At 31.8% G+C, this 25,881-nt stretch overlaps 3 protein-coding genes and 1 non-coding gene across 5 annotated transcripts in view; 2 read left to right on the forward strand and 2 right to left on the reverse strand.

Moving 5' to 3' along the window:
- Nucleotides 1-936: 936 nt before the first annotated feature.
- LOC125822539 (probable polyamine oxidase 4) overlaps nt 937-25,881 on the reverse strand; it is a 145,261-nt gene continuing 120,316 nt past the window's right edge. The window contains exons 2-11 of one of the 2 annotated variants that reach the window (XM_049501949.1): nt 5,527-5,638; nt 4,301-4,416; nt 4,123-4,211; nt 3,907-4,020; nt 3,433-3,520; nt 3,256-3,341; nt 3,055-3,157; nt 2,666-2,763; nt 1,895-2,324; nt 937-1,385 (exon numbers count right to left, since the gene is read on the reverse strand). In XM_049501949.1, coding sequence (XP_049357906.1) covers nt 1,068-1,385; nt 1,895-2,324; nt 2,666-2,763; nt 3,055-3,157; nt 3,256-3,341; nt 3,433-3,520; nt 3,907-4,020; nt 4,123-4,211; nt 4,301-4,416; nt 5,527-5,572 — 1,488 coding nt within the window. In that variant the 5' untranslated portion in view covers nt 5,573-5,638 and the 3' untranslated portion in view covers nt 937-1,067. Of the gene's footprint in view, nt 1,386-1,894; nt 2,325-2,665; nt 2,764-3,054; nt 3,158-3,255; nt 3,342-3,432; nt 3,521-3,906; nt 4,021-4,122; nt 4,212-4,300; nt 4,417-5,526; nt 6,011-25,881 lie in introns of those variants that run through there. The other variant, XM_049501948.1, reaches the window with a different exon arrangement.
- On the reverse strand, nt 10,379-14,647 carry LOC125822540 (protein DJ-1 homolog D). The gene is made up of 5 exons (XM_049501950.1): nt 14,464-14,647; nt 14,238-14,354; nt 12,729-13,169; nt 10,813-11,175; nt 10,379-10,599 (listed from the first exon to the last, which is right to left on the reverse strand). Exons 1-5 carry the CDS (start codon nt 14,518-14,520, stop codon nt 10,411-10,413), a joined length of 1,167 nt encoding a protein of 388 aa, XP_049357907.1. The 5' UTR covers nt 14,521-14,647; the 3' UTR covers nt 10,379-10,410.
- Nucleotides 14,740-14,821, forward strand: TRNAS-AGA (transfer RNA serine (anticodon AGA)). Its single transcript has one exon. It is a non-coding gene; the product is annotated as a tRNA-Ser (tRNA).
- LOC125822538 (uncharacterized) lies at nt 21,601-25,514 on the forward strand. Its single transcript, XM_049501947.1, has 8 exons — nt 21,601-22,786; nt 23,470-23,551; nt 23,749-23,845; nt 23,998-24,061; nt 24,148-24,204; nt 24,315-24,352; nt 24,435-24,516; nt 25,084-25,514. The coding sequence occupies exons 1-8, from the start codon at nt 21,692-21,694 to the stop codon at nt 25,171-25,173; spliced, it is 1,605 nt and encodes a 534-aa protein (XP_049357904.1). The 5' UTR covers nt 21,601-21,691; the 3' UTR covers nt 25,174-25,514.

A 25,881-nucleotide genomic window follows, 5' to 3' on the forward strand; every position in this document is an offset into this window, starting at 1 on the left:
TTTTCTTCATCTGAATTGCACAAATGGGATCTTCTGGTGGCATGTTTAAATTTTGGCCTCATAAAAAAAAAGTAGTGTAAAAAAATTGGTTTACCATAATGTAAATTAAAATTTTGGAAGAAGTCATGAATTTTTATTATTTTTTAATAACAAATTCTAATAGTTGTTGGGATTTGGTCGTATATTTTACCGGATCATTATGATCTTCCAATATTTGTAATTAAAATTTTAACAATTAATTATGATTTTATATTTGCAATAGCTATTATGATTAATTATGTAGAAATTTTATCAACATAATTTTTTCATTTTGTTTTCTTCTATTAACAAACGCATAAAAAAACTACTCATGGATTTATTAAATTTTCTTCAACCAAAATAACCATAGATAAGTAATGAGTTTTCCTTTTCTTTAGCTCTAAAAGTAACTAGGACCAATTTAATGATGTTTTCGTTGGAACATAGAAAGAAAATGAAAAAGAAGGAAAAAAAAGAAGAAGTTAGAGTGGATATGTGTATTTACATGATATTTGGGGTCAAAAGTTAAATATTAGCCTTTCAAAAGGCCACCCCGCGTAAATTTCTGTTTTTTCTTTCTTTTGGATGATAAAAGGACTAACCAACCTAATTGGGCCCAGTAATTTTAGGTGGGCCTTGGCTGCACAAGCCCAATGTTTGCAGTCTCGCAAAATGTTGTCCCCAAAAGCAGACCTCACGTTCCTTCTAATCTTTTTTTTGGTTTGTATCCTTTGATTAATAATCAACTCAAATGATAAATAATTTGTGTTTATAATGTGATTCATTCAAAGGAAATGTTTGTACAATTCCTTTTAAACACAAATTTCCTGCTCAAGGATAATGAAAACGTAATAAACAACTAATTGTTCCGACAGAAGAAATAATAAAACTCTCAGACATGGTCAATTAAAAAGTTTGATATATATAGTTTGAATATTTCAGTTGCATGGAGACATAATCGTTAATTTATTCATATAAAGTAATAGTACAAACTGGAACACACTACATAAGTTACTTGAAATGTAACTTGCAAATTCAGAGAAGATACATCACATTCTTGAAATTTGGAGAGGAACTGCGGCTTCAAGGGTCTCCTCCCTAGAGGAAACAGCCTGAACCATTTCCAGACTTCCATGTCTTTTAATGAGATGTCGGCGGCACGTTTCACCAGCCATAATTCCAGCTTCATACGCACCATGAACCGACCCTTGATGATCATCACTGCTCACAGCTTCCCCTCCAAAGAATAGATTACCAATTGGTGCCCGAAGCCTATCGTAAGCATCAGTTGGTTTTCCAACCAAGTCATAAGAATAACATCCAAGGGTGTCTGGATCCGTACCCCAGTGAGATACAAGATACTGAACCTGTAAAATGTACCGGATGATTAACAAGAGAGCTTACAAGTGCTTTTGTGCAAGCATTCTCTGATTACTGAGCACTGTTTAACGAAATTTGCGTTATAGGAGTGTTAGATAAACAGATGCAGGATGGCATAGAGTTTGCTGTAATCAATGAAAGGAATATGCATCACTTTCCCTTTTTTATTCAATGTAGAAAGACAATTTTCAAAGTAAAATAAGAAACTAGAGAGAGTGAGAGAGGATGGAGGTGCTTCCTCATTTTTCCTTCTACCTTTATATTTCGCCCTTTTCCATCTGATTGGTTTACCTTTTTTAGGTTAAAGGACAGTGTAAATGAACAATTACCAAACTGTAATAAACTAATAATCGACATGAAGTGTGAACTCACCAATTGAACCAAAAATAGACCAACGTCAATTATTATGTGTGCAACACTTCCGTTATTCAGTCCTTTCTCATGCATGTCACTAGCTAAGACTTATAATTCAATTAGTGGAGCAGAGATTACTTACAGGCTTAGTGGCATCAGGGAACATCTTCTTCAACTGCAACATTGCAAACTCAGCAGCAGATTCATCTGATAATTTCTCGAGGTCACAAGCAAGTCTTCCAGCAGCCATATAAACAAGGACCGGATGTCCTGTTGCCTTGTGGAGGTTAAGAAAATAACCACAAGCATATGAAGTGGGTGCAACAACACCTAACAATTCCACGTTTGGCCAAAATACATTATCAAATTGTAATGCAATCTTATTTTCATTGCCTACACCAAGATCTGCTATAGCAGATTGTTTCCATTCTGGCAATTTTGGCTCAAACTCAATTAAGTTGGCTTTCAGAACACCTAGAGGCACAGTTATAATAGCAGCATCTGCAATAAAATTTCTCCCATCCTTAACTGTAACCATCACCTTGTTATACCCATTCCTAATCCTCTTGACCCTAGTAAAATTAGATCCAAACAAAATAGTTTAGTTTCTTGAAATAATTGGAAAGTACTATATAAAAAAAGTTTGAAAAAACACCATAGAGAAAGAACAGGAGATATTCATGTTTGTCTGTTGAGGTGTAACTAAAAAAAAATCTCTATGGAGGAAACGAACAACATTTTGTTTTAATATCTTAGGAAACCAACAAATCAACCAGAGGTGTAAAAAAGTTGACCTCATTTCTTAAAATAGAAACAGGATCGTAAGAGTTCATATGGTTTTATAGTCATTGCAGCTATATCAAGAAACAAAGAGAAGGTAGAACTTCCACATTTTAGAGAAACCCATCTGCACCTGTGATTTAAACGGATATCAATGTCTTTTGATAAGGCCTTTATGACTGGGTTGTAACCTTGCACCATAAGTCCATGACCACCAGTGAGAACTTGTTCCTGCATAAAAAATATAACTATAGATATTACTCACCTAAAGTAATTCAATTGTTCATATGTTTTCAAGAATATATCTATCAAATGATTGTGCCCAATTTGCAATGTGGGAATAAATCAAAATAAGTGACAGCTAGTAATAATAACAGCTTGTAAAGCCCTTTTTTATTTCCTCAGAAGTTTCTTATTTCGAAATAAGACCTTAGGCCTTAGCTGAGCAAGATAATAATATTGAAAACTGCATCAAGCACCCAATAAACTGTTTATAAAAACAGTAAATGAAAATACACTTGCCTGATCCCAGGTTTTCAGAGAGATCGTGTCTGCATCAGCAGCAAACCATGCCTCCATTCTGCATATGTACCATTGCAACACCTCATGGGAAAGTCCTTCTTGCCTACATTACAAATAACTCAATATTTATATGCATGTATAACAAGATTCCACATTCAACAGACAGTAGCAGGTCACATGAGAAACATTTTCTCTGCATACCTCAATTCTGGATGCCTGTCTAGTACAATAGATATTGCTTGAAGAACTGACAAGTCATGACTATGCTCATTCCTCACTTTCTCAGTCTGCATAAGCAATACAAATAATCATCACTGGTCTCTTTTTAAAATCCTAAGAGGCACAGCATTTTTGAGCAGTCTAAAATTAAAGACCAACCTCGCTGAGGATTTTCTTGAATACTTCTCCAACTTGAACAACTGTGTTTTGAGGAACTTGATGACCATTCATGTCAAACAGCATGTAACTATTGAATGGAAAACACGATAAGCTCTTGACTGAGTTAATAGAAACTCTATTTAATTTGCACAAAGAAATATAAAGGGAACAGAAAAAAGAGCACAGGCTAAAATTCAGGAAATGCAGGAAGCTTTGAAACCAGACCACATTGGAACTCTGGAGGCAAGTAAATTTCATTCCAGCCAAACCAATTGTAAGTCCTTTTGATTTTAATTCAAAAACAAACTACCAAATTGTTAGTGTCGGTATTCTGATTAGTTGAATCAGGATGAAGTTATGGCAAGTAAAAATTTAACACCTATATCTGACGAGAGAGTGAGAAAACAAAAGAGGGAAAATGCAGACTAATTCATGATAAAAATCATTTGTTCAATGTAATGTCATCCAGGTTACCTTTCTAAGTCATGGTCATACAGCACTGAGTTGTCACCGCTAGTGCGATATAGGGTGAGCCCTAACCGACGTATCAATGGAGCCAAAGGATTCTCATCACACACCCCATGGAGCCTGAAAGAATGTTTAATGATCAGTCAATTAATTGCAGATTGAAAAGTCATAAACTTCCAGATCTGTAGAGACAATTTGGGAGGAAAGTTCAAATTCTCTCACCATGATGCTCCCATATCAACTGGGCAACCAAATGAGTAGTCGGTATGTATGCGACCACCCAGTCTATCTCGTGACTCCAATAAGAGCACCTGGACAAATATTGAAAGTGTCTCTTTTAAGAATGAAAGAATAAAAGGTTGTTGCATGTGAAAGCGTTTAAAATCCTGAGTATGCCCACCTTAAAAGATGCATTGTGAAGGAAACGTGCAGCAGCTATCCCTGAGATACCTCCACCAATCACAATTACAGATGGAGATGAACTATGCGGCCTACCTAAGCGGGGTGGTAAAATGCCTAGTCAAGCAAAAGAAAGGATCAAATTAAGTTCCACCGATGAAATCATTAGTTAAAGCAATATGATGGACATGAATATAAAGTTCTTCATTTATACTTCAACACTCCGAACAAAGTAAGAGCAAAATGCTTTACCTGAAGAAGTAAGATAAGAATAAAATTCATCATGAGGAGACGATCAAAATGCATGTAACTCAAAGTTTTTCTGGAAGAAAAAATCTAACCATCAAATTTTAAATTCAAATAAACATTCATTTATTGCTATTTGTCGAAGCCATCTAAGAGAAATTTACTAGTCCAAGAGTGTCCATTTAATAATATCCAAACACAGAGCTGCTAGCATAACACCATCTTAATCGTTGTAAAATAATCAGACGAATGAAAAATAATTCTAGCATCATTTGTCAAACAGAACAATTCTATCCTAATTAAGACTTGTACTACTATGACGAGATCTAATTATTTTAAGAGATTATCGTTCTTTCGAGCCCAAAGCAATATCAACAGCATCTGAACTCTGAAAGAAGACATAGTGCTTGTTTGATCAACATTTTGCCCGAGGCAATTCACTTCCCACTTAATAATGTCCAAAAAGGGTAAGACACTTTTGTGTACATTGTCCACAATCTATCCTCTTACTTGAATGACTTCACGGTATGCATATGTACCAATCAAGTGAATTTTGTTTGGCAGGAAAAGAAAAACAGAAATTCTAGTCGGTCTTGAAACAATTGCATATGGAGCTGCTAGCATAACATCATCTTAATCTTTGATAAAATACCGGACGAATGAAATATAATTCTAGCATCATTTATGTCAAATGTAACAATTCTATCCGGATTAAGACTTGTACTACTATGACTTCATAATCAGTAAGTTCTTCTGTGTTTTGGTTTCTTGTTCGTCTTTACTTGGTAATAATTCATTTAACTCGGCAATGCCGCAATGGTTAAAATATCACGCTCATTTAAATACAATCAAGTTCCCACAGATCACATCAAACAGAGTAACCATTAATTGAAAAAACCACAGGCTCCCAGTAACAGCTCAAGTAAAACACAAATGATTATTTCATCAATTAACAATATTCGAGTAAAATAGGAAACTCACCGTCAAATAAATTGCTGGAGCCAAAATCATCATCTTTGATTTCCATGAAATCCGTGAACAAAAACGCCGATGTTGTTTAAATCGGGAGAGAAGAGTGAATGTTTTTGAACAGAAAAGATGGGGGAAAAAACAGAGAAGGAAGGTGATTGGGAAGTAAATTACGGTTGTATAGGAATTAAGAAATTAGAAATTAATTGAGATGAATGATAAAGCATGAAGATAAGAAGGCCGGCAATGAAGCGGCTGAGATTGGAAGAAGACCGTAGCTTATCAAGCCAGCTCATAATCATAACCTGGATCAAATATCAACGCAACAAATCCTCCCAATTTGATCGAAGATTTTTGCTTCGTTTGCATAGATCGACCAGAAATTAATCTCTGAATCGTACTACGTCTCTCTCTCTAGATCTCAATAGTGAATAATCTCTCTTTCTCTCTCTCTATATGGAAGAGTCTGGAAAATTGTAATGGATGGAGCAACAAATTGGTGGATGTAATATGGTGATGTATTTATAGCGATGAAGGGAGTTATAAGAGCATACAACTGGAAGCCAGCGCGTAATGCATGACATTTTTCCCCGAACGAAGGGTACTATCGTCATTTTGTAAATTCGGATTCGTGTCGCTCCAAACTCCCAATGGTTCGCTTCACGTGAGCTCCCCTCCCCCTTTTCCTTTATTTACCTATTGAAGAGTAAAAACAAAAATATTAATATGGATTATTAATCTCACATTTTAAGAAAATATAAATATTTAATAATTGCATTAAGAAATTATTTATATATATATATATATAAAAAAAAAAAAAATTCAAATTCATGATAAATTTGCATTGCCTCCTGCATTACATTACACACAAATTAAAGTAGCCAATAATTCGAGTTATTGAATATAGTCTGTTTGATTAAGCTTTTGAAGAATAAAAGATTTTTTTTCAAAAAAAATTTACAAAAATAAAATAGAAATCGTAAAAGTGATTTTTTAATTATTGAAAAAAAATCTATAAATTTTTAGGTTTTTCCTTTAAAAAAAAGTAGAAAATATTTTTTTCCATACAAAAATATTCTTTATCATAAAATTTATATTTCTCAAGTTATCCCTCATTAATTTAATGCATACATTTTTATTTTTATTTTGTTTCCACTTGTTTTTTCCTTTATTTATTTATTCTTTCACTTTTGAAATAGTCTGTCAAGTATAAATACTTTCTTAGTTCTAATTCTTAATCTTTATATTGTCCAATCTAAAATCATATATTCAATAAATTAAAAATATCTCGCGTTTTATGTAATCCGTTCTCATACTCTCAAAGACTACTCTCGCTTAAAACAAGAATAAAAAGAGAATCGCATCTAAGGATCGATGACAAGGACTATGCATTGAAGGTGGGATTGTGGGAGCTATAGATACCTTACAAATGACAACTAGTACTAAAATGATCATAGTTCTGTCAGTTTGGCTGGAATTGGGATGAAGCACATGGATGGGAATCAGAATTATTGGGTGAGTTTATATGTACATTGCTTATATGTATCGAATAAAATAATATAGTAGTAAATTACAATTTATGATGACTCACCTACCTATGTCCTATGCGCCAGTGTTAGACCAACAATCCACTTGTGATGATGATGGTTCAGCGCCGCAGTGGAGCCATCATTTGATGAGTTACAGCTTCTCTACTTTCGTAGTTAGGGTAAAAATGTGTACACATCATCTATATAGGTAGATCTCATTTGTGGAATTTTAGATCTAATATTTTTTCTAGCTAACACAAAAGATGAAGAAAAAAAAAAAATCTTTGAACCTAAAAAAGTCATGTGAGTTTCTATTAGTGACTATATATCTAAATTGAGATATTTCATTGTGGAAAAAAATATATATATATTTTGTTAGCAAGGTGGCTAGTTCTAATCATGAATTAAGTACTTTTTACCCAATTTGTATGAAAAGAAGAAAGATGTAACTAGAGTTATGAGGTCATTAACATTTGATCTCGTGTTTAACATGGCACTCTCTATTAAGTGGCTGTCACAGTGTAAACTAAAAATTAATTAAAGTACAACATACTGTTACATATATAGGTAAAATAACACATTCTTAGTCAAAGTATATATCATTGTCTACTTTATAGATTTTTGTATTTGAGACGTAATTCAAATGTGGCTTCTACGAATATTCAGTCCCCTCGACCAAAAATATTGCATTAGTCTAAGAAAAAGTCCAAATAAAGTGTACGTCTGATTTTGTTCTGTATATCAACTTGTTTTCCTCTTTTTGTGTTTTTTAGGAGATGATGGTTTGTGAATAATTGTTGACAAACAGAATAATAAAAGGGACCTTTATATAAAAGATGAATTACATTTTTTTAATACAAAATACCAAGTTATATTTTTAGTTTACATCACCCTTATAACTTCTTTTTTCTGCAGTAGTACGCTCATATTGTTACAATACACATTTACCGTAAACAAAATGTATCAATTTTGTTATGCGTTTAATAATACATATATTTATATTATTATACAAAAATTGAATTTCGTTCTTACGAACATCAACCACAAAACTCCATTTGAAATGGGTTTGTGGAATAGCTTCAAATTTCAACCACAGCCTCAAAGTGATATCACTAACAAAACATAATCATCAATTTGTCAAAAATATCAAGAAATCACAAAAATCATTTGTAAGTTTTCAAACTTTTGAAAATTCCAACAATTGAGTTTTTAATTCATTCTTAACTGTTTAAATAAAGCAGGGGCTAGGTCTCTGTCCCCAAAATCAATAATTCAAGGGTTTTGGATGGGACGGACGGGAAATTTTTTAATTCCCCAATAGTATATAAATCTATGACAACTATCGATAAACATAAATATCACTAGCTCTCAACTAGTTTCTTAGCACCAAAAAATGAAAATCATTGTCATAAATAAGATATTATTATCTTTTCCTCAATATTTGAAATTCTATACTAAATGAAGTAATTAGGATAAGATCTTAACATATGGGCTCATTTTTATCATGGACTAATTGTGATATATCGTCACGATAAAGTATGATATATCTTGTTGTAAATGGAAAAGTTATCTATCAAATTAGGTCGGATGACCCTTTAATTAGGTAGTGTGATAATTAATTTGATCCAACTAAGCATTACTTAATCCTATATGTGCAGACATTTACTAGTGGGATTAGCTAAACACACTCTTATTTCTATTATATACAAAAACATACATAAGAAAGTATGATTATGAAAAATAAATAGCAAATTAAAAAAATAGACGACGACTTTCGGCTTGCATTCAACTGGGACCAATATACATGAGCCGCCTATTCAACATTTTTTGTAGGTAAAAAGCATTTCAAACTCACACCTTCTGTTCTAATCCAATTTGATTTGCCTAAAAAAATATTAATTTATGCCTTTTTCTTTTCCACTTTTGTTCTTTAAAGAATCAAAAGATCCATTTGAGAATATTAGTAGTATATTCCTCCACCTTTTAAAATTTGATGTATAAAAAGTTTTCAAAATAGTTTCATATCCATTTTTGTGGATTAGTATATATTTCGAAGTTCTTTGATATGTGTTAAAAATCATGTTGGCATCAATTACCAAATTAATAGAATAAGGGTTAACTCTACCGTAAGTCTTATTCTTAGCACGTTATATGGATTGTGATGGAACGATTGAGTCTCAAATTTAATCTCTGCAAATGAAAAGATATTTCAATTGGAAGTGTCGCCTTCAAAAATTAGTTGTCCAAATATGAATTTAATTGTAGCGGAAAACAAAACAAAAAAGAGTCATTATCAGGTTGCCAATTTGATACTTTTGAAGACTATCAATAGATGAAGACAAAGAGTTGTTGCTGAATTGTCCAGAAGAAAATTAGACCTAACATGGCCCAAAAAACTATAGGGCAACTTGTAGTTACGTGTGGACAAAGTTGTGCTGACTCCTTGAGACCTTGACCTAACAAGCTCACGTTCTCCATTTATTAAATACTTTTTTTTCTATTTTTTGAATTTCTTTACGAGTGAATATTCATGTATTATATCTCTTTTATTTAAGAGCTCATCTTCTTGGGGTCTAGGCTATGTAAAATATCTATCACTTTGGACAATTTTTTTGACATTTTTTTCTGAAAAAGTTTTGTTTTGGAAAGTTTTATGCAAAATAAAAATGTAATTATAGATTTATAGTGATAGTTGCTTTTGTCCTAAAATGAAATTGAGTGGACAGAGCTAAAAGGTTGTCAAGAAACTACCACTGCCCATTTAATTTTAGGTGTCTTTATTAAGGTAGGACAAGAAGATCATAGAGTATAATTGCACATGAATTTTGGCAATATAAAATTAAGGAGTACCTAATAATCCACTTATCGATTAATTAAGTGCGTGGAATGAATACTTGCTTGGAAATGGCAAAGAACCTTCTCCTCATTATGTAATTAACAACTCTAATTTGTTGTCTAGCTAGATTGGAATGTTAACTCACAAATGGCTTTTCTTTTTCTATTGGAGGTGACGATATATCGATTCATTTACTTCAAAATCTGATATTTGTGCTAGGCCTAGCCGCCGCTGGGTATAATCATTTGGCCAATTTCCAAATTATGTCCATTTCATTACTTGACGCTTATATGAAAAATATAACTTTTTCATTTTACTTGTCTATTTTAACAATTGAAGATAAATTTATCATTTTTCTTTCAATATTACCATTATCATTAAGTAACTACGATAAAAATAGATTTCCCAAGGGAGTAACATTTATGCGGAGATCAGTAGTTTTATTGATTTTCGAACAGACAAATTACTTATTCTGTTACACTTGGATACATTTATTCTGACCTGGCTAAACATATCAAACAAACATGTAGCCTAAAATTTTACATGCACTCCAAGCAATGCCATGAACTGAGAAATGAACTCAGGATGACCTGGCCAAGCTGCCCCTGTCACAAGATTTCCGTCTGTGAAGCAACGGTCTATTGGTTCTGGTTCTAGCCATGTCGCCCCTCCTAGTATCACGTTAAGTTTCACAGCAGGGTATGCAGTACACTTCTTACCCTGTAGTTGTTTAACGCGAGCACGGATTATAGTATGCACAAACCACATGATTTCATTTTATGTCATTTCTGAAGATAACATGTTTTAGTTACTGCATAAGATTGTTGGGATCAATTTTATCATAACATCCTAGTATAAAATGTTCCACAAACATCATGCAAGCACCTAACTTTTTTAACTTCCATTCTCAATGATGTTAAGAGAGATAGATACCTTGAGAACACCAGCAGCAGATAGTATCTGTTGGCCATGGCAGATTGATGCAACTGGTTTTTTGGACTCCATAAATTCCTGGACCAACTTAATAACATCATCATCCAGGGCAAGGTATTCTGGAGCTCGGCCTCCGGGAATTACAAGTCCATCATAGCTTGAAACATCCACACTTTCAAAATTGGCATTTAGGGGAAAATCATGACCTGGCTTCTCACTATAAGTCTGGTCACCTTCAAAGTCGTGCACAGCCGTGGGGCATTTCTCTCCGGCTTTCTTCTTGGGGCAAACAGCATCAACATGGCATTCAAGAGCTTGGAGGGACTGAAAAGGTACCTTGACTTCATAGTCTTCCATGAAATCCTACACCCAAAAGAAAGTAGACACAAGGGCGCTCAAATTAGTTGCTAAATAAGATGTCAATCAAATACAAGTTAAACAGTCTGAGACCAGAACAGAGAAGAACTCTAAATATGAAATCTGCACACATCCGTGATACTAGCCAGGTAACTCATACTGAAAAAATAAAGCCTCTAGTGTGGTAGTTTCAAGCCTTCTACTTAGTGGAACATCTTTCAGGACATCCAATGCCCAGACCCCAGATCAATGGCTTCAATTAGATAAAGTAACAGGAAGTATGAAAACATGGTCAGCGAAGTGGAAAAGAGTGACTCAAGGGAGATAAAAAATATAAATCAAGCAAGAAGTACATCTAATCCGATTGTGTAGATAGTTTGGCTGACTAGTACAGGTAAGACAAGGGAATTCATGAATCATGAGTTGAAAAAACATTTTTTTTTTAACTGTATATCCTGTTCAAGGTGAACCGTGAACCTCCCAAATTCTGTATGGAATTTGCATTTCAGATAAATAACTCAAGGAGTCAGGGACCATCAGTAATTTGTGCAGATTGCACAGATTCACAGAGGTGGGGAAAGAGTATGGGAAGGGTCAACGCTTTCCTTTCTTTTTCTTTTCTATTTGGAGGAAGCATCTACTAAAATGTGCTAATACACAGCTCATGATCCAAAAATACAATCCTCCGAGAGAATGACAAGAACTGCCACCCATGACCATAAAGAACATGGAGGATAGAGTAGCCAGATATCATATTCAAGAGACAATTTCGATATCATGTTCCTTAAAAGAATGAGGTAGGTAATCCTATACGATAAAGCAGTACTAATGGTTAAACGTTCATTTATAAAGGTAAAAGGCGCTCTGCAATGGCCTGAGAAGAGAATAATACATTAGCATATGGAAGCAAAGACCTTATCCCAAAAAATGTGCTATGAAAGTTACTACAAGCTCCCTGGATGAACTTTTAAGTTGCAATACTATTCACTTTTACAACAAAGAGATGCACCACTTCTTAATATAGCACTTCGAAAGAACAAAGTTGAAAAGCTCCTATTTATTATTTAGCATCTATGACAGTCTGCATCGCATCTTCTTCAACAAATCCTCTTTGAGACATAGAAGCACACACTACCAGAACTAAGTAACAGCTGATAATAATCAATCTATACTGTCAAACTTAAGATGACAGGTTAAACTGGAGGCTCTTTCTTATCTACACAGGCATGACATTCCAAACAATATCAGGTGATTATCTGATGCCTCACCAGCATGTGGAGAGCAAAATATGACACAAACTAAGCGAATAAACATAACGAGAGAATCTTTTTATGGCACATATTGGAATTTCAATAAGGAGAAAAATTTCTTTCACCTACATATCAACAGAACCAGCTAAATTTTGGAGTGGGATGAAAGTCATTTCAAAGGTCATAACTCATACCATAATCTGTACATTTAGTTCATATACTAGCATTTACTAGTAAACTGCAATTCGAAACTCAGCATTTCAAATTCTCTCAGCTAAAAAAGATAATGCTACATGATCATTAACTTACCCCACATAGAAATAGGATTCTTTTACCAGAACCAACTATGCTGCCACCAAGTGCTTTGACAAAGAGTCGAATGAATTCAGGATTTCCTTCATAAGTAGGTCCAGTGATGAGATTACCATCGATGGTACATGAGGCCAGGGTTTCTGGCTCTTCCCAATGGGCACCAGCAGCAACAAGCACCGGCTTGACAGCAGGATAAGCTGTGCACTTTCGACCTCTGACCACATCTGCAGCCGCCAGGATCAATTGTCCATGACAGATAGCGACAATTGGCTTTTTAGTGTTGGCAAAACTTTTCACCAAGTCCAACACAGATTCATTCATGGCCAGATATTCTGGAGCACGTCCTCCTGGTATGAACAAGCCATCATACTTTGAAGCCTCGATTTCATCAAAGGTTGCATTAAGAGCAAAATTGTGTCCACGGGACTCTGAATATGTCTGAAACAATTTTGAAACTAAATAAGACTCTGCTACCACAAAAACATTAATACTATCACAAATTGAAATTCTATAACAAACAGGAAAATATTTTGCTCAAAGACTCGTGCACAAGTGAGTATAGACATATAATTTGGTTAAAGAATTGTTGTAATTGTCTAAAACCTAGTACTCCAATTGACCAGCCTATATCTAGCCAAATTGTTCAAGGATGACTCTCCTTGACTAAGAACTCATCCACCACATCTCTTGCCCTCAGCTGTAAATTATCCTGAGTTAAGTGGTCTGCATATAGAGATGCAACATCCAATTTCTTGAAAGCTAAAAACTACACTTGAAGATCCCAGTATCATAAGTTCTACGCCCATCAGCAATGAAAGCTCCTTTATTTCCTTGAATTCAAACTCATAATTCATAAAACACGAACCTTTTGAAATTTGGATTAATGGATATCCACTCCTTAAACAGAAAACACTGAGTAAAGCTCAGAAAAATAAAAGAATTCAGCTACACATCAAGTTTCAATCTTCCAACCACAATCCAGTACTAGTCAATGAATGACACATAAAAGGGTAAGTTCTAATCATTAAACATCTAAAAGTCCACCCGAATACTACTTAAGAAATATACCATGGATAAGAACTATGCAGATTCAAATCATACTCCAGTAACTCATAAAGCCTAAACCTTTTACTTTTTGGAATAAATGGGTATCCAATCTTCAAACAGAAATCATAAGAATATAGATCCGTGTTGTGAACGAAAACATTAGGATCCAATGCAATCCAGCATGAGTCAATTAGGTATACACAAAATAGCAAACTATAATCATTTTTTCGACTTGATTGAGATCCACTATATGAATCATCTGTATCAAGCTCTAATTAATTTTAGACTAGCTTTGACCTACTTCAAAGTTCAACCCTCGTCTTTAGCAGAGTTACCGGACAGATCAAAGCTATTCACCAAGAATCTACTCCACAAAAACTAGCAAATAATCACATTACACACCGCTTAGAAGAACTATGCAGATTCAAATTAACAGATAAGATAGAGAAAATAATTGACCTGGTGACCAGAAAGCTGATGGACGGCAGTGCGGCAAATGTCACCGGATTTCTTTCCAGGACAAACTGCATCAACTGCTACTCCATAGGCTAGTAGAGCTTGAAATGGTACCATCACCTGAACAATAACAAACAAAACAAAAAAAAATCAGTGACCGATTAATCATTTTAAATATACACATAACACACTAACTAGAAATCAAGTGAAAAAAGAAAAAGAAAGAAACCTCATAGTCTTCAACGTAATCTCCACATAGTAAGAGAACCCTTTTCTGATTTGCCATTTTTCAATCAGTTGGAGTTGAGGTTTATCTATCTCTGTGTGTGGAAGAGATTGAGGAATTGATATAAGAGACGAAGAAGAAGAAGCTGGAGTGACTAAATGTTGCTCTCCAAAATCCACGTGTCAATGAATATTAGTGGAACTGTAGAAGCTTCTCCACAGATATAGTTTTATTTTGTTTGTTATAATTACAAAAATAGAGGGTTTTATTGCAAACAAGGTGGACGTGCCGGAGTGGTTATCGGGCATGACTAGAAATCATGTGGGCTTTGCCCGCGCAGGTTCGAATCCTGCCGTCCACGCGTTTTATAATTTCTCTATTCTTTTTGAATGCTTTGTTTTATTTTTGATGACCATGGTGTTCAAATCAGATTTCTTGCAATTTTTTTTGGTCTCTAAGACCTTAGAATTCTCATTTCTCAACCACTTCATTAACCACGCCCTTGTGTGCTTGAATCCTCCATGTTCATATAGTTGTGCGGGGTACAAAATTGAACCGAAAACCAAATCAAACCGCAAATTGAGTCAAACTAGAAAAAAATCCGATTGATGGTTTGATATTGGAAAAAACCGACTATAATTGGGCTGGTATGGTTTTAACTAAAAAAGTCAATCTGAGACCAAACCAACCCGACATTATAAATATAATTTTTAAAATTTATTTTACACATATGAGTATTTACTTTGATGTAATCTATATTATATAATATAAAGGAGAAACATAAACAAGGTGATGTGGCACCTCTCTATAATCTCCATTTGTATTTATTTTTTTTCTCTTTTTTTTGGCTTTTCTTTCTTATCTAAACTAATTATTTTATTGTAAAAGTAAATTATTTAATTTATTACAAATAAATATTATATTAATGGATAAACATTTTCAACAAAGACTCTTCACATGCCAACTTACAAGGAGTAATTATTCGTAACTCATACCTCTCTAATTTCTATTCTTAATAAAAAAATTATTTTTTATTTTTTGTCCTTCTTCTAATTACAATTACAAATTACAGAATGATAATATTTGTAAATATTTTTATCTTTATTATTTAATTTATTTAAAAGGTTTTCCCCTTTTTCTTCTTTAAATCAATTCTTTTATTATAAATGTATTATTTAGTTAATTACAAAAATTTGTATATAATATAAAGCTAGATAAAAACATCTATATAATAACAATAATAATAATAATAATAATAATAATAATAATAATAATAATAATAATAATAATAATAATAATAAATATAGACAAGGTGATGAGACACTTCTCTATTGACCTAGAAAATTATTTATGTTTTTTCTCCTTCTTTGAACTTTTCTTACTATTCTTTTTCCATCTTCTTATTATTAAAAAATAAAATAAAATAAAGGAGAATCATAACCACCCTTTACCTAAACGGAAGAAGCCCAAAAGTTGATAACTGGTATATCACGTTTTACTATGCATTAAATATCTCTGTAATAAATAATAATTAAAATGAAATAAAAAGGTTACAAACAACCTCTATATATAATAAGTTAAGAAAAGAGATGTGAAAATTTCATATATGACATATATTAGACTAATATTTTCAAGTTATAGCAGTAGAATTAAACTTTCAAGTTGTAACAATAAAATATTTCAGGTTGTAACAGTTTCTTAAAAAAAAACTTTTTTTAAATAATTGTAAAATAAAAAAATTGAAAAAAATAAAATAATTCGTTTCTGAAAAAAAAGGTAAAAAAACGGAAATAAATGTGTTAATTAAATTTGAATTGATTGAAGATAATTACTAATTAGCATAAATTAAGGAAATTCAAACTAATTAAGAATATTTAGTTTCCTTATTTCACTCTAATTTGTTAAAATTAATTAAAAATTTTGATTTCATCCATTTTCTTTCACGTTTCTCTCTCTTCGATTTTTTTTCCAGAAATCTTGTCACTCTCATCTAATTCATATTCGTTTTTATTCAATAATCTTTATTTTCTAAACGGCATCTTATTAGTATTAATAAAACATAGTGGTAGATGGGATCCTTCAGGTTAGTGTTCTTTGCGATTTTTTATTTGTATTGTAATACAAATCAAACGTTCAAAAAAATTATGAACAGTGATTCTGGAAAAAAAAATATTCAGATTTTGTTTGTGAATAATAGTTTTAATTATGGCATTTTTGGTATGAATATTCACTTTTGAAATTACATAAAATTTGTTTGAAATTGGTATAGATTTTTGTTTGAACATTCATTTTTTTGTATGTTTCTAGTTAAAAAATTACATAAAATTTATTTGAATTTGGTATATTGGTTATACCATGTTGGTACGATTTTAGAATTATATTTGAATGAATTTCGTATACTATTTGTCTAATAAATGACAATTAATAGTTAAAAGTGGTATTGTTTTGGTATTATAGTGGCATGATTCTGCTGTGAAAAAGTGACGACTTATGTAATGAAATAGGTATGAAAAATGTGCATAATAATTATATGAAATTTGTATACTGATTTCAGATTTTTTGTTGTGTATAATAATTTGAATTATGGCGTTTTTTTAAAAATGTATAATGTTATATTTTGGTATGAACATTGAATTTGTTCATTATTTGTCTGACGCTTTTTTTTTTTGGTATATTTTTGGTTAAAAAAATAGATAATTTTTTCTTTGGAATTTGTATACTTATACTACCAAGCATGTATGACAATCGATAATGTTTTCATACCATTTTTGGTTTGATTGGATTTTTTTTTGGCATTATATTGTAATGAATATTGAGAATAATAATGTAATAAATTTGGTATACTGTTTATTAAAGAAATGAAAATTAATATTTCTAAGTTGGAATTATTTTGGTATTCTAGTGGCATGATCCTGATATGAATAATTGATAACTTTTGGCATGAAATATGTAAGAAATGTGTGAATAAGAATTGTATAAAATTTGTATACTCATATAACATATGTGTTTTTACTTTTGTATTCTGTAATAACACATGAAATTGTTTTAAAATAACATATGTATTTTAAGTTTTGTATGAATTTTGTAAGCATAAAAATGATATGAAATTTGTATATTGATATAACATATGTATAAAAGTTATTTGTACTTTTGTATGATATAATATTGACACAATAATTATTGATGAAACAGAAAAATATGCAATTCAAAAAGTGTCGGAGCAGAAATTATTGTCGCATGGTTCAAAAAGAACTATACGGAGATCACAACTTGTAAATGATTTGTTGATGTGAAATTCAAGAGGTCTAAGATTACGAGCAGTACATGTCGTCGGGAGGAACACAATAGGAAGACATGTTCAAATTACCCTTCTGAAAAAAAGACATAATTTATTTTTATTTTTATTTGGTTGTTTTATGGTGGCAAACTCATGTTTTGATTTATTTTGTCTTTTAAGTTAATGAATTATAATTTTAGAATATTTATTATGTGTGCTAGTTAATTATTTGTGTATTCAGTGTTTCTCAAATGTATACTCAAAAAATAGGTAATGTTTGTATGTGATTGATATTGACTGGAAAAATTAAGTCAAATCTTAATATGAAATTGGTATACATTTGGTATCCAACTAACGTCCCAGTGGTAAAATTGAAAAAAAAAACATGTAATTGAGATTTCAACTGAAATAGGCAACGTAAAACTAGTTAATATTGTATCCAATTTGTATAAATTTAGTATTGAATTGATATCCCATTGGAAAAATGAAAAATCAACTTGTGGTTGAGATTTCAATCAAATTAGATAACCTAAACAAGTTAATGTTGTATTCAATTGGTATCCAACAAATATCCCAATTGAAAATGAAAAAAACAAAATGTAACTGATATTTCAATCAAATTAGACAATCTAAAACAAGTTAATATTTTATCTAATTTATATACACTTGATATCCAACTTGAAATTTTAGAACAAAGACAAAATATGAAAATGTATAAAATTAGTATCCAACGGGTATAAATCCGGGAAGAATAAATCTGATTGTAAAACAATGCATATTATATATTGTTGTCAGAAATTGTAGCAAAAGAAATATACATCACCCAAAAATCAAAACATGTAATTAAAAGTCTAAACTGCAATAATTAATACAAGTTCTATATTTTCCTCTCTCTTCAATTTATATTCCATATTCAAGTGTGATTTTTTTTTATCATATTTAAGCTAAACTTAAGAAATCCTTATTAAAGATTTTATGATCTCATATTATCCATATATATCAACAAATTTCAGAATTAAATATACTTATTTCACCAACAAAACAATATTTTAGATATAGAAAAACACACCAAAAACAAGTTCAAAATTTACGTAAAACGGTTTTTTTTCTCAAGAAATCAAGTTTTAGATTAATTAAAATAAAAAACGAAATCAAATTTTCAAAATATAGAATTCTTAATTCTAAAAAAATCAGATTAAGAAAAAACAATATCAAAATTTAAAATTAAAAAAAAAATCAAGAAAAGCAAAAGAAAAAAGATTAAAGAGAGAGAAAATTACATGTTAAAATATACGGGGATAAATTTATATTTTAAAAAAAATTTAAAGGCCCCAATAGTCATTAATAAATAAAAGTTATTTGAATAAGTTAAAAAATCCCTTAAAAGGTGTAATAGATAATTACAAATTGATTCTCTCTCATTAATATTATTTCTCTCACCTATTAATTATATAAAAGGAACTGCAATCAATATAATTAAATAATTAATAATATAAAAATATAAAAAGATTAATCATTTAATAAAGTAAATTTTAATTGATTTTTAAATAAAGTTAAATTTAATTGATATGTTATAACCCGTAATTAAACTGATATAAGTAAGAATTTTTTAAAAGTAGGTTTAAAACTCGTAATATTGTCTCTTAAATGTGTATATGGTGTGATTTTTCCTTATTTTTTTTTCCATTTCTTGTTTGATATTATTTTCATTTTTAAATTCATTTTCATGTAACTTTTCTCTTTAATAAGGAGATGGACATTAGAGGAGTATACTAATTGTAATTTCTAACGAATATTATTGTGGTTCACAGTACATTATGTTGATAAATTCAACCTCTTTTTGTTTGTTATTCTTTTCTTTGAATGCATGCATATGATATATATATCTCTAATATATAGTATAGTTCGTTTGTATTGCGTTCAACTAATTAAAAAATTATGATAAAATAACCAATTAGTTGTTTTATTTTTTGGTTTACATGAAAATTACAGAAAAATGATTATTAGTGATGGAAATAATAACTATTTGAATTAACTTATTTTAAGTGCTTTTATGCTAAAATAGCTTTTAAGCACTTTTGGAGTGTTTGGTAAATTTAAAAAGTACTTAGAAGAACTTGATTTTAAGCTAAACTGATAAAAATAAGTCAAAAATCATAAATTAAAAAATTAAACTTATTACTTTTGATTTAAAAGTCAAACAATAAAAGTCAATCCAAACGAGCATTATTTCCACCTCATTTGTGACCACCGATTTCAGTAAAAAATTATGCAATAATTTTAACGAAGTCAATTTGCACATGCACTAAAACAAATTATTTTTTAAACGAATGTAAAGTACTTAACCATAATTATATGCAATGAAATATGATGTTTTTTATTACAAAAATATTTAATAGCAAAGCACAATATGATCCACATCATATAATTATATTAGAACTGCACAATTGTGAAGAGAATTTGAATACGTGATCATTATAAAAAATTAGTTAAATTTATTTATTTATTAATTTTTTTAAATATATATATTCTAAGAAAAATACTATTTCATAAAATTTATAAGATTTTAATTAACTGCGCGAAGCGCGGATTAGTTAACTAGTTTCTAAATATTACTTATCGTTTTCAGAATTTTTATCTTCTAACATATTTTTTCAAGTTTTTTGAGAATGGTCCAATAAAGGTTATAGTCCATAGATATTAGTATTTAAAGCTCAATTCAAAATCTAATCAATATTAGTGCTAACAAAAAAAATTAATTCAACATTAAGAATGACAATAATGTTGAATATTTGTTCTTTCTTTCACATTGGTTTGGACATTTAAAATAAATAACCTAATATTTTTTTTTAAAAGTTTCATCATGTAATTAATACTTATTAGACTTATTTAGCATTTTTAATTATTATCATTTTCATTATGACTTACCAATTTGCAATATTTATTCTATACAATTTCATTATTATTTTTTATTTAATATTTTAGTGTCATCACTCATCTCATATTTTGTATTTTTTTTAAGGAACACCTTAGATAGTTGTATTTTGATTGGACTAAAGAAATATTTGGAGCACGAGTTAAATATGTGTTTGTATGAATAGTTTACCGGAAAAATTCAAAAACCCGAATAAAAAAATCCGATGATTATTAGTTTGTTTTGATTTAAAAATCCGACACGAATGGTTTGGTTTGATATTTGAAAAACTCGAACTAACCAGAAAAAATCCGAATTTTATAAATTTGGTTGGTTTATAAATTTAAGAATTTGACACAAATGATTTAATTTGATATTTAAAAAATCCGAACAAACCTGATCATGTACACCCCTATTGTGCACTTATACTATGACTATTAATAATAACTTCACATATGAAATAAAGAAGTTAAGCATCCACAAATCAAAAATCTTGTTGACTCGGTTATATTATAGAGTAAATGTTTGTTGATGATAAATTGATAAATTAAATGAAGATATATGATATTTGTAGTCGAAATAATAGTTAAATTTTTTTGGAAGTATTTAACCACATAAAATATATTATCTACTTTAAGTATACATGTTAATATCAGTTGAAATAGATTTAAGGTTTAACATAATGACATGTTTTAAGTATTTAACTTATTTATATAGTGAAAGCTTGATAACATGTGCAATTTTATTTATTTTTTTGGAAAGTTTTAATTGAAAGTGTCTACTAAAAACACCATATTGTGTGTTTAAGTGACCAATTGAAATAAGTTTCAATTTGAAACTCTAAATTAAATTTACTAACAAATTTAAGGATTGTTTATGCATTAAATCAAAATCTTTGGGGGTCTCCCGAGCAATTTTCAGGGATTAGAGGTGTATGAAGTATCAAGCAGAAAAATGAAGGGGTGAAAAGGGAAAAGTGATTTGTGTGTGAGAAGTTCTTCTGCTGCTACTGGGGGAGCTAAGGGTTTTGGCCAGAAGCTATGGAAGCAGCAAAACGCAAGCGAAACCCTGCCGAGTACGAAGACGATGAGTACGACACATTCAAACAACCACCACCGCCGTCCTCAGCCACCGCAAACGGAGGCATCGACCTTTCACTGCTCGAAGCCTTAGAAAAATCTCAACAAAACCCTGTGGAAGTTCTCGATATCAAAACAGTGAAAAAACTCGTCCTTGCATTCGAACGCCGTCTTAAGGAGAACATTGCTGCACGTCTCAAGTACCCGGACCAACCCGAAAAGTTCGCGGATTCCGAAGTCGAGCTCCATGAAGAAATCGAAAAGCTCAAAATACTCGCCGGAGGCCCCGAATTTTACCCGGAACTCGTCAATCTCGGGACCATTGCGTCTATCACCAGCCTCCTCAATCACGAAAACACTGACATCGCTATTGACGTGGTCGGCTTATTACAAGACCTGACCGACGAGGATGTTCTCGAGGACAACGACGAGCCGGCGCAAATTTTAGTTGATTCATTGGTTGAGAACAATTCGTTAGAATTGCTCGTTCAGCTCCTAGGTAAAATGTCCGACTCCGATCCGGACGAGTCCGCTGCCATATATAGTATACTCGCGACTGTTGAGAATTTTATTGAAGTGAAACCCTCGGTGGCGGAACTTGTATGTGAAAGGACGAAGTTAATGAAGTGGTTGCTGACAAGAATAAAGGTAAGAGAATTTGATGGAAACAAGCAGTATGCATCGGAAATTTTGGCTATTTTGCTGCAGAGCAGCACGGTCAATCAGAAGAGATTAGGGCAATTGAACGGCGTGGACGCATTGTTACAAGCTGTAGCAATGTATAAATCGAAGGACCCTAAGACGCCAGATGAGGAGGAGATGGTTGAGAACTTGTTTGATGCCTTGTGTTGTTTGTTAATGCCTTTGGAGAATAAAGAGAAGTTTGTGAAATCTGAAGGAGTGGAATTGATGATCATTATAATGAATCAGAAGAAAATGTGCTATGGATCAGCTATAAGGGCGTTGGATTTTGCAATGACTAATTATCCTCCAGCATGTGAGAGGTTTGTGGATGTAATGGGGTTAAAGACTGCATTTCCTGCTTTCATGGGTAAGGCAAGTCAAGTTCTCTTTTACTTTAATTTTTGTTACATTTTACATTGATAGAATGATATAGATGATTCATGTAGTCGCCCGCAATTGATTTGTTGACCAATGTGATAATTTTCTTAGTTGAATGGATATAGAGGACTCATATAGTAGACCACAGCTGGTTTATGATTGAGATATAGTTGATTGTGTTTTGATTGATTGCTAATTTATAAAATTTTCTGAGCATAACGGATATAAATGATTCATACAGTGGATCCCAGTTAATTTGGAACTGAGATATAGTTTGATTGACTAAGTTGTTAATTTTTCAAAGATTGTCTCATAAACAACTCTTACGGTAGGATTAAATTTGTTGATGAATGGAGTAGGATGTTAATTTTTCTTTTTTACAGATATGTTGTTAAAATGTTCGATGTCTAGATAAGGATTGTATTCCCCATCAAGTTGTTACTTAGGTAATAACTTGGCTATTTGTTACATGACAACAACTCTAGTATTAGCAATTATTTTTAATGAGATATAGTAGTTAAAACATAACTATATCACAAGTTCACCCCAAATGGAACAGTTTCCATTGCTTGATTTCAAATTTTCAACAAGCTCTTTAGGATGATTTGGTGTTATTTTTATGATTTCTTCTATTATTGACTCATATAACTTATTATGCTTAAATGTTTTATTATCAGCTACCTCTGAGCAAAAAGAACAAGAAACGCTACAAAGAAGAATTGGAAGAGCGTCTTGTATCACTTGTTGCTTCCTTATTTGGTAAGGAGGCTAGTTAACTGAGAACCTATCTGTGAAGACACAAGTATTTTGCTGTTCTTAGGGGTTGGGGGGAAGAAGAAAAAAAGTTACCTTATATTTGTATGTGACTGCATTTTTATATAAGATAGATTATTTTATTTATAATGGGAAAACCTCCCATATACCTTGGATGTAACTGCTTTAGTTTGCTGTTACAGGGGGAATCTTAAGAGGTTCTAGAAGGGATAGATTGTTAAGTAAGTTCGTGGAGAATGAGTGCGAAAAAATTGACAGGCTTATGGAGCTCTACATGAGGTGATTGTTCATGCAACATATATCTAAGTACCCTGCTCCATTTGCTTCCACTATTCGAAAAAAAGAAAACAAGAATGGTTCTCTTGAGGCTGATTGTTCTATTTTGTTACATTGTGCTGGTTTTAAATTTTTTATCCTTGGGGCTGTTGCAGATATTCCAATAGAGTAAAACTTGAGTCTGAACGGTTTGACCAGCTTGAACTTGATGATTTGGAGGTCTGTTTACTTCTTAGACTTTGCTTATTATGTCTTTCACTAAGGCCTTTTATTTTATATTGCCATAATGTTTAACATGTTTGTAGATGGATGAAGACGAGAAGTACAATAGGAAGTTAGAAGCTGGTCTTTATACTCTTCAGGTCAAAGATCTGTTGCATTTTAATTTTGTACTTATCTCTTGTACGGGCATATTACCACTTCAGATCTCTGGCATTCTTATTGTTGTTTCTTTATCTCTCTGATCCTGCAGTTGATAGCTGTTATTCTGGGTCATCTTTGGACGTCTGAGTAAGTTCTGAAACCTGACATACTATTCTCTTCAGGTAGGATAGATCTAGTTCCTCCCGCTTAATTGTTCTTTTTAATGCAGACATCCTCGAATCAGAGCAAGGATTGACCTTTTGCTAAAGCAACAAAAGCTGACTAAGCAAGATGTAAAAGATATACTCCAGGTGTCTACTCATGACTTCCTTTTTTCTCCAGCAATACCCTCTTTTTGAGTTTCTTGTGTTTGCTTTCAAGTTAGTTATATTATTATACAACAAATTTTCCTGGATTCTTCTACTTATCCAAAAAAAGAGTGAAAATTCTTGGATACATTTGGAGACAAGGTTAACTTGCAAGAAACAATAGCTTTAGGACTTGTAGCAAATCAGAGCAAAATCCAGTTTTTGCAACATGTTATTTGCATTGACCTTTGTATCTTTCACTTTGGATTTAGTTCAATGAATGCAAATTGTTTCTTGACATGCTTGGATTATTGGAATATAACTTCGGTATTGTGGTGTGGTAATATCTGAAGATAGATCTAGAAGGAAGAACTCCTTGAGGACTTTCCTTGTCCATCTTCATGAATTGCCTGTGTTGATCTTTAATGAAATTCATACAAGTTTTATGTGAAGCTGTTTTCCTTCCTATTATACAGTTCACTTTTTCGTCAGTGGGCCTAGTCTTTCCTTTATTCTGAAGAATACTAGATAAAGTCTGTTATGTTATTGAAGTTTATACTTGCACCGCAGGAATATCATGACAACATAGGCGATCTGGAAGGGCCAGAAGAGAAGGAGAGGGGACAATCAAAGATTCAAAGGTTCATATCGTCCTTTTGACCATAATACAGTTGAAAAAGCTGGAATGATGTGTAAACTCTGGCTATTTTGAAAGTATTAAGATGATGTCCTCAGCTGGTCATGTCACTGTATTCTTTGATGTAATGTGTAAGAGCTCATAGCTACCACCTGTTATTGAGGGTTGACAGTTTTGACTGAAAATCTGTTAGTACTGAATGCGATTCAGTGTAATTTGCAACACTTCAATTAATAGTTTTACCCAGTGTAAGTGTAGTGCTTTGTGGAGCATGTTATGTGAGCTTTCACCATCCCAAACCTGGCACTTTGGATGGTTATGCTATTCAGTATTCTCTTTAGAAAATGCTTTCAGTAATGAGCTTTGCTTACTGCTTAATGGTGAATGACTATTACAAAATGCTCATTTCCATCATGAAGTTTGTTGCTAATTTTACTAACTTGTACCATTCATGTGAACCACAAAGATTGCAATTGAAAAAATCAGACGTGAAGGAAGCTTTAGAACTATGAATTGATGTTTTTGAATAAAATGTATGACTGAAATACCGTGTCTTGGGCTCTGTGCAGTTCAGTACTTGCTTAGCAATTTATCAAATGCGAGAGCAAACTTGATCAATTTTTAGTCTGAGTTTAGTAATATTTGAAATCCTGTATTCTTTATCAGCTTTTATACAAAGAGCAGCGTCAAACCAGAATGAACGTTAACAGCCAAAAAAACCTTCAAGATGT

This window comes from Solanum verrucosum, unplaced genomic scaffold (genome assembly GCF_900185275.1).
Source record: "Solanum verrucosum unplaced genomic scaffold, falcon-dt-bn FXZP01000103.1, whole genome shotgun sequence".
Classification (NCBI taxonomy): domain Eukaryota; kingdom Viridiplantae; phylum Streptophyta; class Magnoliopsida; order Solanales; family Solanaceae; genus Solanum; species Solanum verrucosum.